Here is a 14,521-nt window from a genome sequence, read left to right as displayed (position 1 = left end):
CCCCGAGGACCCCCAGCCCCCTCCCCCGCATCACCCCCTTATACCCCCCGTGCCCCCCACCCCCCGCACCAATGTCACCCCAAACAACCCCACCCCCCCCCCAGCAAAACACCCAGGAGGGGTCGGAGTGGGTGGGGGGGTGTGTGTCCCAAAATCTCCCCCCACCTCCCCCAAGGGCACCTTGGAGTCCCCCCCCCCAGTGCCAGAGCCCTGCCTGGGGGTCGGGGGGTGGGCAGTGCTTTCTGGGGGGGCAGCCCCGGGGCCTGGCCAGGGGGTGGGGGGGGGGCCGGGATACCGGTGTCCTCCCCCCCACACACACGTCACCCGTGGGGCGGGTGGGGGGTGCGGGGGGGGGCAGGGGGCGGCTGGCGGCTGGCGCTGCCGTTGCCATGGGGACCGTGGGCGGCCGTGGGGGACTGCGCCGAGCCCGCTGCCGCTCCCGCATCGCCACGGAGACACTGCGGGGCGGGGGAGGATGGGGGGGGACACACGGACACACACGGGGCCGGGGGGTGCGAGGAGCAGCGGGGACACACCCCGGGGTGGCACCCCCAGAGTCACCGGGTGCTCGGTGCTCCCCCCCACCCCCCACCCCCAAGCTGAATTCGGCCCTCACCACCACGGGGGGGGGGCACCCCGTTCCCACAGCCCAATGTGGGGGGCAGGAGGGACACCCACACGTGTCCCCCAGTGTCCCTGCCCAGGGATGCCCGTCCCCTCCCTTCAGTGGGGGTGTTGGCCCCCCCCCCCCGGCCCCCCCCTGGCAGCGGCACCAAATCACCCACAGGCTCCAGAAACGTGTTTATTGCAAACCGCGGGGGGGGGGCGGGTTTGGGGGGGTGATGGCTGGGGACCCCCAACCCACACACACCAGGGTGGGGGCTGCTGGGAAGCTGCAAGAACTGGTTGTGCCTGGGGGGGCCCCTGTGCTCCCCCTCCCAAAGTCAAGATGTTTCCAGGGCTACTGCCCATCAGTATGGGGGGGTTGGCAGCCTGTACCCCCCTCAGGGACCCCTGAGGGCAGACTGGACCTCCCACCCCCCACTCCCCCCCTCTATTTTCCTGCTGGTGGCAACCCCACTGCTCCATCCTGCCCCCTGCCAAGGAATAGGAAGCAAACCCGGGGTCTCTGCCCGCTGCTGGGGGGGGGGGGCACGCACTCCATCACCCCTCTGCCAGTGAGCTGATGGGGGGGTGAGCATGGGAGAACCCCCACCCAACTGGCACTGGATGGGGAAAGTGGATGGGGGAACTGGATGGCACCTCTGGGAGACCCCAGCAAGGGGAGCTGGGGGTGCCAGGCAGGCAGGGACAAGGCTCTCTCCCCCCCCCACCAACCACAGTGAGCAAAACTCTACCTGTGAGGGGCAAAGCCACCGTGTGACAGGGCAGGGAGGGATCTGCTCCCCCCCCTAGAAACCCGAAAAGAAGCATCTCAGCCACCAGAAATAATAATTATGTCACCCAAGGAGCTGGGTCTATTCCTGAAAAACAAGAGAAGCGTCGGCAGCGCGAGGCGAGGAGAGGAGAAGGGTCCCAGCCGCCCGGGTTGCCTTGGAGACGGGACGTAAATCTGCATTCACCAGGTTTCCCCACACACAGATCACACAGCCCAGCCGGGTGCTGGGTGCTGGCAGCACCCTGAGCACCCTGCGAGGTGTCCTTGGCTGGGGGGGTCTGGGTGGGGTTCTCCTCTCTCCGCTCTGTTTCTCAGCTGTTGCCATCAGAACTGGACGGCGCCGGGGGAGATGTTGAACATGGAAGGGTCGAACTTCTGGCCACGGAATGGGGAGCCCTCGGTGTCCCAGCCCTTCTTCAGCATCTCGTGCACCTTCTGCCAAGAGGCCGTAAGGGTCTCATCAGGATGGGGTTCACCCCAAACCTTTGCCTCCCCCCCCCAGCCCCCCCACCAACCCAGCCAGGGGTCTGGGCTCATCCCACAGAATGGAAGAGGGCTGTGGGTCACCCCTCTGCCCCAGGTGACGGCAGCACCGAGTCCCTCTGTGCTTCACCCCCCCCTCCTTTTGCCCACCCAGGAGAAGGCAGACGGCACCCGGGGTGGCAGGGGGTGACAGGGGCTGAGGGCGGCTCCTCAGTGGGGTCTCTTCACTGGAGCTGGGGGGCTGCAGGGCAGGGTGCAGGGGCAGGGTGTGGGCTGGCACCTACCAGCTCGTGGCTCTGGGGCTTGCCCTGCAGCTTCTGGTGGTAGTCGAAGGTGAGGCGGTCCAGCACGGCGTGCTCCTCCTCGTCCACCGTGGCCATGGAGCGCTCCTTGTTGATCTTGTCGATGTCGATCTGCTCCTCGCCCTCCAGGATGGCGTTCCACCAGTACTCATCCCCCTTGTTCAGGCTGATCTGGGGACGAGGTTGTTGGGTCAGAGGGGGAAGAGGAGCCCTCGTCTTCCCCCCAGCTCATCCTACCCCCTGGGGTGTCACCCCTGCTCGCCCCACACCTCTGGGGCAGCGAGCTCAGCCGTGCCCACAGCATCGCCCTGCAGCGCGGTTGGGGCATGGCCGGCGAGCGGAGGTCCTGCTCACCCCCAACCCTGGGCCTTCCCCCTACGGCTGGCAGAGGAGGAAGGCTCATCCCTCCCACTCCTCATGGCCCATGGGCCCCATGGCAGCCCCTCGCAGCCCCAGCTCAAGCCTGTGGGCTGGATGGCAGAAACCTCATCCTGTGCCGTGGCTGGAGGCCGGGACAGGCGTCCCTGCACGGCGGTGGGGCTGTGCCCATGGGGAACGCCAGCCCCAGGGCGCAGAGCTGATGTGGCACCAGTGACAGGTACAGGGAGGGGGCCCAGAGAGCTGTGGGGGCCCAGAGAGCTGGGCTGGCTCACCAGCAGCCACCCAGCAGCCCAGCGCTGGGTGAGGTGGCGGAGTGGGGCCGGGGGCTCCCAGCATCGCAGCGCCGTGTTCGCCTGTCGCTAACCCAGGAGGAGCCCTCGCCTGGGTCTCTCCCGGGGTTCACTCCGCAGGCAGGAGGAGCACAGGCAGCAGAGGAGGTGATTATGTCACCCCCTGCTCCGTGCCGCCCACGCTCGCCGCCAGCACCTGCCTCCCTGACACCCTCACAGGGGTGTCACGGGGAGAGGGGACATCCCCTCGCCTCCAGCCCACACCCTCGCTGGCAGGAGCTGCCGGCTGTAGCCACAGACCTCCCCAGTGGGCAGTGCCTTGCCGGCAGCCACCCTGCCTGGAGCAGCTGTGGAGTGCCGGCGTGACTCTGGGGTGTCCCACGCTGGGAACCCCCACTTGATTGGCTGGGTGTTCTTTGATTCCCAGGCAGGGTGGGCTCCTTTCTCCAGCGTTCGCAGCAACCCCCGCGGCACGCAGGCCTGACGGTGTCCAGCCCCTCTGCAGAACCATCAATAAAGGCAGACAATACAATTTCCTCAAACCTCCCTGGAAGCTAAACAGCTCTGAGAGGGGGGGGAGACATGGGCAGCCATGGAGGTTACAGGGAAAAGGAGCCCATTAATGCTGGAGGGGGTGGCTGGGGCTTAATCCTTCTGGGAGAGCAGAGCTGGGAAAATATTCCAGCTCGGGGAAGGCGTTAGTTTTACCAGCTAGACAGGCACGCTTGTTCTCCTCTTAATTGCACAGTTCCACTTTCCCAGGGAGGAAAAGCTGCTGAGGGTTTGCTCCTGGGCTTCCCAACCATGGATGGGGATGGCAAACTGCCCCCCCAGCCCTGGGAACGCCGCTCCCTCGGCGGGGAGCTGTGAGCTGTGGGCCAGCATGCCCAGCCAGCCCAAGCCCGCAGCTCCAGGCTGCTCCTCTGGGTTTGAAACAAGAGGGATGTCCCCAGGGTGCTGCTGAGGTGTGAGGCTCCCCAGCGATGGCTGTGGTGTGAGCTCTGCTCTCCCAGCATCGCTGCTGAGGTCCCGCTCGGCACGTCCCGGTACGGGATGCAGGGAGCTCTGGCCGATCCCACATCACCCACCTCCTCCCCAGAGCACCAGGGGAAGCAACACCCACCTCCTACCAAATCCCCTTCCTCCCCTGGCACCCCATCACTGCCGTCCCCCCACAAAAGACCCCAGGGAACCCCCACAAAGCCATGGACCAGGTGGAAAACACCCGCGAGACCCGAATCTCATCTGCAGAGCACCCTCAGCCAAAGGCAGGGGAGCTGCCAGCACTGGGTGCCAGCCCGGGGATCCTTTCTCCTCCCTGCCCCACTCATGGCCCTGGCTTTATTTACCTCATGCTGCTTCCCACCCTGCTGGGAAGCCAGGATTATTCCTTTCCTCCCCAGCTTCGCTGTGGCGCATCGCGACAGCGCCCAGTGCTCCACACACAGTCATTAATTAACCTCTGCAGCCCGCTCCTCCTGCGCACGGGGGAAGCTGCTCATCCACCTTGATTCCAAGGGGCAGAGATGCAAAAAGGGGGCTCATCCTGAGCAGGGAGCTCCCCTTTTCCAATGTCAGACTCCAAAATGCCTGAGGGCCAGGGCAAAGCTCCTTCCATCACCTGGAGTTTGGGGTTTTGTGGTTGGGAGCGGTGCTGGAGCGCTCACCACAGGCAGGTCCAAGTTCCAGGATGGTGAGTACAGACGCTGGGGGATTCTTGGGCACGTTTCTGCTGACTGTCTCCACTGATCCAGCCCATCACTTGTCCAGGCACATGGGCTAACAAGGGCTTGTGGGAACAGAGACGCAAGCTGGAGCCTTGCTGAGCTCTTGGGTGCAAGAAGGCTGACGTAAGGGAGGGCCAAGGGGCTGTGGAAGATCCCAGGGCTGAGCCCTGCGAGCTCCAGCCTTCGCCCATGGGCAGCAGAAGGCTCCAGCGCTCGACCCACAGCAGCGTGCAAGGCTGCACTCTGCCTCAGGGAGCGCTCTGCAAACCCGAGGGGCTGCAGGGAGGGAGCAGGGCTGAGATTGGGCTGAGATTTCCACAAGGACAGATCTTGACCTGGTTACGCTGCTCGCTTCGAGACCAGACAAAAGCTCTGCCTGCCCTGGAGCCTCCTGTTCCAAGTCTCCCAGCTGACAGCTCAGCCCAACGTCCCAGAAACACCAACGGCCACTTGCCCCAGGCCAGGCTGAGTCCCTGCAGCGTGCCCAGGCGCTGGGGCAGACTCTGGCTCTGCTTCCCAGGCTGGTGGATCCCAATGGGCTGTGGGGAGATCCTCAGCCTGCAGCCTGCAAGCCCACTGGAGGCTTTTGGGGTAGGAAGAGCAAGGATGGCCTGAGGAGAGGGGAGCCTGCACGGGGACACCCTCTGTGTCCTCATGTTGCAGCGCTGATGTTCCCAAAGCCGTTGGTGGCCGAGACATGAGCTGTCAGCCCTGAGGAGAAGGGGCTGTTCCCACACCCACAGCCCTGTGTGAGGCTGGATCACAAGGAGTATCACTGCAGGCAGAGCTGGGCAGCACGCTGCAGCCAGGAGGGATCCTCTCCCACTGTACAAAGAGGGTGACAGGCATCACCAGCACGGACACAGCATCACAGAGACGGCATCACGTCACCGATCCACACCCTGCTGGGAAGGTCACAGCCCTCTGGTGCTGGTGCTGGGCTTCTGTCATAGCATGAGGTTTCTTCCCTGATCCTAAATACCTGCTCAGAGCTGGAGAGATGCTGCAGAGGGGTATAAGTAGGTCTTGGAAAAACAACTTCTTGCCACCTGCTCTTCCTCAACAGCTGTCGCCCCAAAAGCCAGAGGGAGATGTTTAGGGGGGCACGGAGCAGGCAGCTGGTGAAGCTCCAGCAGCACAGTGGGGTGCATAGTCTGTGGTGGGAGGGCACCACAGATTATGATTAATTTGGCCTCACAGCTCAGGAGATGACAAACCCAAGGCTGTAAGAGCGGTTCAAGGCAGGACTTGGGTGACAAAAGCTGGAATGTGGTTAAAAAATGCTGGAGAGGAGGAGAAAAAGAGAGGGAATGGGGTGGGGTGGGGTAGGGGGTGGGGGAAAAAATCCTCAACAACGAAAATAATCCCAAAACGTGTTGTGCACAACACCCAGAGGAGCTGTCTAAAAACAGCTCGTGCAAAGTTATTTTAATCTCACTTTTGACAAGTGAGCGGGTGTGACGGGGAAGGGAGAGCACAGGGATTATTCCCAGGGCTTTGGCACGGTGCCACATCCAGGGACACGAGCCTGGGACACTGCCCTGAGCTGGTGGAGGTGTGGACAGAGCACCCTGCTTTGAAATGACCCCCATGGGGTTTGTGCTGTTGTACAAACCACCAGCGTGGCAAGGAACAGGATGGGAAAGGTGGTGCTGAGCCCAGGAGAACCCCCCAGAGCGGGAAGGGGGATAAAGGGATAAGACCCCCCCCCAACAGGATGGGGAATGTGGAGCTGGAAGGGATTCTAAGGGAAATTAACCTTCTGTGGGTGGGAGCTGGGGGAGGAGGGGGGGTTAGTGAGGGTCTGTGATGGCTGAGCCAAAGGGAGCTGGGCAGGGGTGAAGCTGAGGATGTGGAAGTTGGCTGGGATGGCAGCCCGGGAGTGCAGGGATCTCCATGATCCTGATGGATCCTGTCAGAGCACAACAGGGCTCAACAGCCCCTCCACAGAGCCAGGGAGTGCAGGGATCTCCATGATCCTGATGGATCCTGCCAGAGCACAACGGGGCTCAACAGCCCCTCCACAGAGCCAGGGAGTGCAGGGATCTCCATGATCCTGATGGATCCTGCCAGAACACAACAGGGCTCAACAGCCCCTCCACAGAGCCAGGGAGTGCAGGGATCTCCATGATCCTGATGGATCCTGCCAGAACACAACAGGGCTCAACAGCCCCTCCACAGAGCCAGGGCTCTGAGACCCAGCAGAAGAGGTGTCACCTCCTGGGCATACGGATGGATCCTGCACTCCCAGGCCAGGAAAAGAGGTGTCAGCAGAGGTTTCCCTCCAGAGAGAACCATGAGGTGCCTGGGTAGTGACCAGTGGAGCAGTTTAACTGCTGGGTGTCTCCTGATGAACGAACTGGGAGAAGCTGCAAACAGCTCCTGGTTACTGTGCGCAGGGAAGAAGGAGCAGCTCTGGGCTGAGAGTTCCTCACTCTGCTCCAGTTACCCCCCAGCTCTTGGAGCAGGATTTCATCCCACCCTCGGTGTGTCAGCAGCCAGCTGGAGATCCCAGCAACCCCCCCACCCACCCTAATTCGGGGCAAGACCCAGCTCTAGGGTTGGGGGTGACGGGGCCGCTCCCCACGCTGCCTGCAGCCGCTCCAGAAGGCCCCAAGTCTCGCTCCACCCGCGCAATCCTTCCCCTCCTCCTTGGGTGCATCCCCTGCTGATCCCGGGAACACCCACCAGGGACTCCCATCCCTGTGGAGAAGCCACCAGTTGGGCCACCTCCTCTTGAAGGGGGTTACTCCTTCCTGAGGTTGTTTCTCTCCCCAGATCAGCTTTTAGGAACGTTTAAGACGTGCAGGTGAACGATGTCACCGCCTCCTTTGTCACATCCTTTCCATGGAGAAGCTCCTCTCTCTCTGGCAGGGACCTCACCCTTCTGGCAGCAGGTCCATCACCTGGGGTAGGTCCATACGGATCCACAGCAGCCAGGCAGTGCCTGAACAGGCTCCCCACACACTGCCCTGCTTCTGGCAGCACATTCCCACTCCATTTCCCACTGCAGGGGCTTGGCTTTTGGTGCCCCTTTGCTGCCACCCCTGTGACCTGGACAGAAGCCCACTCCCTGCTGTGCAGGGATGCTGCTGCCTGCACAGGTCAGGAACCACCAAGCTGAGCCAGGCAGCCAGCATCCCCTCCTGGGGCTCACACCAGCCCCAAGCCCTCCTGAACCACATCTGGGAAAGGCTTCAGGTGGAAAAGGAGAGGTCAAAGGTGGCCACAGGTGGCAAACCCCCACTCCCAGCACAATCCTGGCCCCAGTATACGCACATGAGTTTGGCAACTGTTTGAACCTTCAAGATGCCAGGCTGACAGGGAGCAACACAACTCCAGGGACAGTGTCAGCTGAGGACACAGCCCCGGGGCAGCACAACTCCCACCCCCAGCCCAGACATCTGGAGCACAGCAGAAAGGAGCCACAAGGCTGGGAACCCACTGGTATGGCTCTGCCAGGCAGCAGCACCCCCCTAAACCACCTCAGCAGGGAGGATTTGCAGTGCTGGGGTGGCAGGCACACAGCAAGCCATGGGGCCTGCTGAAGTCCCAGGGAGAAATTACCCACAGCAACGGCTCCAAACAGGACAGATAAGGAACACGAGGCAGGACAGGGATGAGTGGCAGGGAACAGGCATCTGCCAGCACCCTGGGGTAGGATGGGGGCCAGGTGAGTCAGGGGGTAAAGCCAGCAAGGAGGGTGCACAGCACCAGCACCGTGGCACAGCGTCACGGCCTCTCCCAGCTGGCAGACCCCACGTGCTGGGATCAGGGGGTAGCGACCACCTCTACACAACAGGCGTGCTCACACCACTGCCAGCTGGAGCTTGGGGTCCTCCTCACCCACCCTGAGGGACACATTGCTCTGGCAGCACCCCACTGCTGCTCATCCAGAGGGGCAGCTCGGGAGATGGAGGCACAGCATGGCACAGCATGGCATGGCATGGCACAGCATGGCATGGCACGGTGTGGCACAGCATGGCATGGTGTGGCACAGCATGGCACAGCATGGCACGGCATGGCACGGTGTGGCACAGCATGGCATGGCACAGCATGGCACAGCATGGCATGGCATGGCACAGCATGGCATGGCATGGCACGGTGTGGCACAGCATGGCACACAGGCCAGGCAGCAAGAGCTGGACAGTAGGTGGGCACAGCCAGACACAGACTTCCAGCTGCTCTGGTTGCCCAGGTGAAGCCCCACAGAGCTGCAAACCGAGGTGTGGAGGAATGGCTGGCGTGGGTCACCCTTACCAAAATGCACTTCCCTGGCTCCAGGCTCCAGAGGGAACTCTCTGTGTTGATCTTGTGGGTGAGTTTCCCTTCCATGAGGACGCGCTGGCTGCTCCCCTCCAGCACCGCCACACGGATCGCGCCGCTGCTGATATCCACAGACACCTGGAAACACAGAGAGATAGAAGATAATCAGGAAGGTTCCTGCTTGCCCTTTTGCTGTGCTAGTTGGGGCGTGGGGTCAAGAGCACTCGCTGGGGATGAGAGAGAGAGAAGAGCTTTCAGACCTGCCTATAGCAGGAGGGTGGGAATCCCGCTGTCAGCTCAGAGCAAACCGCAACAGCTCAGAGGAGAGAGGAAACCCTTCCAGGGCCTGGCACATGGAGCCCTAGAAGGATCTGAGGAAGCTGATTCTGCCACCATGACTGCCCCGTGCCTCAGTTTCCCCACAGAGAGAACCAGTGATGCTACAGACCTCCTCCATACAGGGCTCAAAGGTTGGACGCCCACTCGCTGTGACTGAGCTGTTAGGAGCACAGTGGGTGCCTGGCTGTCACCGTGATGAGCTGGGCAGGCAGCGTGTCTTCCCGGGGGCTGAGCGCTTCCCTACTGAGTGGGAGAATTCAGGGATGTCTACACTGGGAAGGGCTGCAGTGGCCTGGGCTGCACCACACTGAAAGCACGCTCCTTGGCTCTGCTTCTGCACCCCAGCCAGTGCTGGGCTCAGCCCAGGCCTCCTGTTGAGCGTGCGAGGCAGGGCTGCGCGCGGGAGGGACGCTGCGGCACGGCTCGCTCCCCTTCTCCCCACTCTGAGGGGACAAGGTGGCTCCATCCCCAGGAATGGGGCCAGCTCCTGCCTGCAGCAGCCATATGGGGAGCCCTGCTCCGACCTGCCGAGGAGGTGACATGGCTCTCCCCAGGGAGACAGGGGCAGACTGCACGGCACGCTGTACCCTCAGTCTCCGGAGAGACCATATGCTCGCTCTCCCTTCCCCTTCAGCCCTGAGCTGCCTCTGGGAAGAGAGCCCAAGCCAGGCCAGGGGACCAGGGAGGACCTGTCTGGGAAGGGGCAGGTTTGTAGCCCCCCATCTCTGGCCTGAGAGGAGGAGACTGCGGTGAGATTTGCCTGCATTCTCTCCCAGAGTTCCCCCAGATCTTCCTCCCGCTCTGCAGATCTCATTTGAAATGTTATTACATTATCCATTACCTAGGAGATTTCCAGCAGCTCACTAGCTCCACGCAGGCAAGGCACAGGCAGAGCTGCTCCAGCCGGGGAGGGCACCACGCAGCATCCAACTATTGCTGCCCACACAAAGCCCCAAGCCTGCTGTGGGTGGCAGGGAGCTGCCAGGGCTCTCACCAGAGCAGGGGTGGCCTGGCACACATGGCACAGGGTGACCCCAGGACCGAGCTCCAATCCCCATGGCTGGGAGCAGGGCTGTGGCCGCAGGGGACTGGGGAAGGGACACAAGCTTCGCTCTGTCAGATGGGAGAGGACATCTGGCTTTCAGCTGGCACGTGGCTGCAGGCAGCCTCTGGGAAAGCAGCTCCTCCCAGATGGGAAACATCTCCGGAGTGGCTGCAGCATGGAGCAGCTTCCTCCAGCCCAGGGCCGAGGTGTGGGGCTACAGCTCTGCTCTCTGCCACCACCCACCACCCTGGTACCTGGGTGCAAGGGTGGTGTTGGTGATGCCGGGCTCTCAGCGTGGCACAGGGCCTGTACAGAAAGGGGAAGAAGGCAACATGACCCCCAAGTTCCCTTCTGGAGGAGGAAGGGGTTGCTTTGGGGTGTGGAGGGCCAGGGAGGCTGGATACAGAATCCCTGGGATCCACAGGGACCGGAGCAATCCAATGTGAGAGGGGTTTGATTCCAAGGTGGCTGCACAGGACAGCTGGTGGGACAGAGGGACATCTCTGAGGTGGCTCTGGAGCAAGTAGGGCGTTAGGGGAGGGAGTGAAGAAACCCAAATGGAGGAAGAGATCCAAACTGGGCAGCCTTAACCCAGCCACTTCGCTGGGCAGCCAGTGCAGGCAGCGATGGCAACACCCACATCTACCTGCAGCCAGCAAGAGTGGCTCGGTGGCAGCAGTGATGGGGGACAGGAGCAAAGCACTCACTGCTGGAGAGCCCAGAGACCCCCAGAGAGCCTGGACCCCCCAGAAAGCCCAGACCCCCCATGCGTGGAGAGGAATGTCCGGGAGGACTCCCACATGCCCGTGGTGGTGCCTGGCGAGCGTGGGGTTTGGCACACGTGGGCAGTGGCTCCTTCTCAGATGCCCCAGTGGAAAACTGCCCCTGCTCAGCATCCCCACTGAGGGAGGGAGGGTGGCTGTGCTCTCTGAGGGGCTGCCCTTCCTCCCCCCACCCCCTGACCCATCCGGCTGTGCTGCGCTCAGGGCACACACAGCCGCGGGGCACGGACAGCCCACACCAGACCCCAAGGGCAATCCTGTGGGGAACAGGCTGTTCCAGCAGCGCAGCCATGAGCAGGGGACACCCTGGATGCTCTGAGGCTGCCTGTCCCACACCATGCACTCCCCTCTGCCCCTTCTAAAAGACACCCAAGCTTCCCCAGTGCTCGTGAGGAGCCGCAGCTCCCGGCTCTCAGCTTTCCACCGCAGCAATCCCTGCGCACACCGCACGCCCACTCCCGCCCCCGCAAATCAAACAGGCAAACACAAACCCAGGGAGGGATCTGGCTCGTCTGCTCCAAGCCAGGCAAAGAGAGAGGCTCCTTCTCATTATCTCTATTTAAGTGCTGGGGAAGTGCTCGGATCCACAGGCCCCTGTTGCGCCTCTAAGTAGATCAAGAGAGGTGGAGACCGCAGAGGAAGAGGCTCCCACCTACCCCATTGCCCATTCCTGCTCCGTGGACATTTTTTGGGAGCTCCATACAAGGAAACCTTAAGCTCACTGGAGTGAAAATGTGCCATAGCAACAGCCTGAATCCAAAAAAGTGTCATAAGGAAGATTTTTGAGCAGCATTAGAGCCGGGCGCGCGCTGAGCCCGGGGACCAAACGGGGGAGATTTTTAATCTTGCCTTGGCAGGCAGGAGCCAAAAACCTGATAATTTAAAGAAAGAAAAAAAAAAGATGAAGCTGTGTGGTGAGAGCAGAGGAATGCTTCTCTGCTGCAGGGACCCATCAACAACGTGCCTGAAGCCCATCGAGCTTTAAACCGGCTCTGAACCATCCTTGCTTTGGCCTCAGCACATCTACTTCCAGTCCCCTGAGGCTGGAGGAGATGTGAGGAACCACAGCTGCCAAGAGAAGCCCCAGAAGGGATGTAAGGACCAAACACCAGGAGAGGCCTCGTGAGGATAAGGAAAATATCCAACATCTGAACAATAAGTGATTGCCCTGAGAGGGCAGCACAGGCAGAGACTGGGGCCAGGGCAGGCAGAGCCAGGGCCCCAGCAACAGCAAGAGAAGGGGCCACCCCGATGATCACCCCCACTGATAGAGAAGAGGGGCTCTCCCACAGTCTCCAGGAGAGCTCCTCCCAGCACGGCTGGGTGGCAAAGGATGAGGTAGAGAAAGCCTGATGGTTGGTTGGTTGGCTTTTCTGGCAAGGCCACAACTTCCCTGGCACACAGGGCACTTCCCAGGGCAGGAAGAGGCATCGTGACCACAGTCTGGTGCAGAGGGGATGGAACATCCGTCTGGATGTCCCCGAATCCTTCCAAGAAACAGCCTGGGTTTGTTTGAGACACCCACTGGGAGAGATGCATCTCCCAGTGTCCCTGCTGTCCCCGTGGCAGCCGTTTGCTCCCTCACCCCTCTGGCCCAGGTTGCTGCTGGCAGTGAGGCTCCTTTGGCATGCTGAGGAGCTGTGTAGGCTGGAGCCGGTGAACAAACCCAAGCGTGCTCGTTTCAGCCGCCCTGGAACGGGAGGTGGGGGAGCACAGAGCTCCCAAATGGAAAAATACAGCAGCAGCCCTGGGGAAGGCAGCGCTCAGGGAAGACAGGAGAGTTGGAACTTGTGGGTCTGACTGACCCCAGCCCTGGGCATGCCTCTCTCCAGTCACTGGCTGGGAGGAAACTGGATCGCAGGGAAACCGATCCTGATCGCTCACGGCCCCAAGCAGATGAGGGAAGCCCCTGCCTGAGACCTTCCTACCCACACAGCCAGCCTGGGAGAGGGTCAGGCTGCTCAGTGAGTCCCAGCTCCCTTCTGCTCTGAGCAGGACAAAGGCTGCACCTGCTCCAGTTCCCCAGAGCCAGAGGAGCTGTTCCAGCAGCTCCCACTGGCAGGCGAAAGGCAGGAGGAGACACCCCAAGCCAGAGGGAGCGCCCAGGGAGGGAGTGTCCGTCCCAGCCAGGCTCAGGAACCCATGTGCAAGTTTGCAGGCTGTGGGAAACAAGAGAAAATGCACACCAAGTGCCATGTGGTGCCAGGGAACCTCACTGGGGCCAAAGCAGGAGCCCTCTGAGGGACAGCAGGAACGTGGCCAGGCTGGGAGCAGCAATCCCCACCAGAAAAAGGGCACAACTGCTTCCCGCTCCCCTTCAGTAGGAAGGATGAGGAGCCTTCCTGCTCCAAGCACGGCTTCCCAGAAGAGCTGGACTCCCCTGGGAAAGGGAAATGCCAACAGACACCCCATTAGCACCACCTCACCTGTTTGCCTTTCACGATGTGCTTGGGCACGGGCACTTTAATCTCCAGGTCGCTGTAGTCTTGGGACCAGGCGTAATTCTCTCTCACGGCTCCGTTGTAGCTGTCGGGGTTGGTCTGGAACTGCTCCTGTTTCCTGGGGGGAAAGAAAGGGGAGACATGCTCAGTGTCAGCCAGATGGGAGCTTGGAGATGGCAGGGTAGGAGAAGCAGAGGGCAGAGCCTCTGCTCGGCCATCCTGTGGCATCCCCAATGCCCCAGGCTGATGCTCAGCCTCTGCCTTGCTGCTGGTCCTGTCTGGGAAGGGAGAAGGTTCAGGCTGGCAGTCCCAGGGCATGGAGAGACCCCGGCCACCCTGCCCACTGCAGGACCCTGGCACAGCTCCCCCTGCCCAGTGTGCTGCAACAGAAGCCAGGCTGCTAATGGGACAACTGGTGAGACTCGTGGTAATTTGGCTGCCCAAAAGGTGCAGAGCTGGGTCCTTCCTGGCTTGAAGCACCTTCCCAGCTAACTCTGCTCAAGCACTGAGCTCCTCATGTCCCCCCAGCCTTGTGTCCATCCCTGCTGCACCCATTGCACCCACTGCACCCAAGAGCAAGGCACACTGGCACATGGCATGGAAAGACAGCTGGGTGCTGGGCTCCCAGCTGCAGTGTGCTTGGGGAAACAACCACTGCCATGAGCAGGGCAGCAGCTGGCAGCAAGGTGATGGAGCTGTGGAGTAGAACACCTCAAGAGCCAGCCCAGCACCGCACTGGAAAGGTGCAACTGGGCAAGTGGATCCTGAGCAACGCCCCGAGCCAAAGCACAGCCCCTTCCAGCTGTGGGAATCCCAAGAGAAGGGCGGGGAGGAGTTGTGAGGGTAGGATGGGGTTTATCAGATCCATAAGCAACGATCAATACAGCGTTTCCAGCTGCCAAAGGAGATCTCCATCACACCCCATGCCCCTTGAAACTGCTGGCAGGATCTATCCCACTGAAACCTCCCGGAGAGGAGGGCAAGAAAAACCTCTTCTAAAGATAGCTGTGGTGCTAACAAAAGGCAGAGTTATTTTAAAATGTTTTGATACGCACCTAGTCCTCAA

At 61.6% G+C, this 14,521-nt stretch overlaps 1 protein-coding gene across 1 annotated transcript in view; it reads right to left on the bottom strand.

Moving 5' to 3' along the window:
- Positions 1-1,449: 1,449 nt before the first annotated feature.
- NUDCD3 (NudC domain containing 3) overlaps positions 1,450-14,521 on the bottom strand; it is a 32,571-nt gene continuing 19,499 nt past the window's right edge. Inside the window, exons 3-6 of the mRNA XM_084274018.1 lie at positions 13,441-13,573; positions 8,843-8,986; positions 2,167-2,355; positions 1,450-1,834 (exon numbers count right to left, since the gene is read on the bottom strand). Of these exons, the coding sequence (XP_084130144.1) occupies positions 1,724-1,834; positions 2,167-2,355; positions 8,843-8,986; positions 13,441-13,573 (577 nt within the window). The 3' untranslated portion in view covers positions 1,450-1,723. The remainder of the gene's footprint in view (positions 1,835-2,166; positions 2,356-8,842; positions 8,987-13,440; positions 13,574-14,521) is intronic.

The sequence above is a fragment of the Gallinula chloropus genome, assembly GCF_964237585.1.
Source record: "Gallinula chloropus genome assembly, chromosome: 21".
NCBI lineage: Eukaryota > Metazoa > Chordata > Aves > Gruiformes > Rallidae > Gallinula > Gallinula chloropus.
Note: the sequence above shows the minus strand (reverse complement) of the source record. Positions and strands in the feature narration are given on the sequence as shown.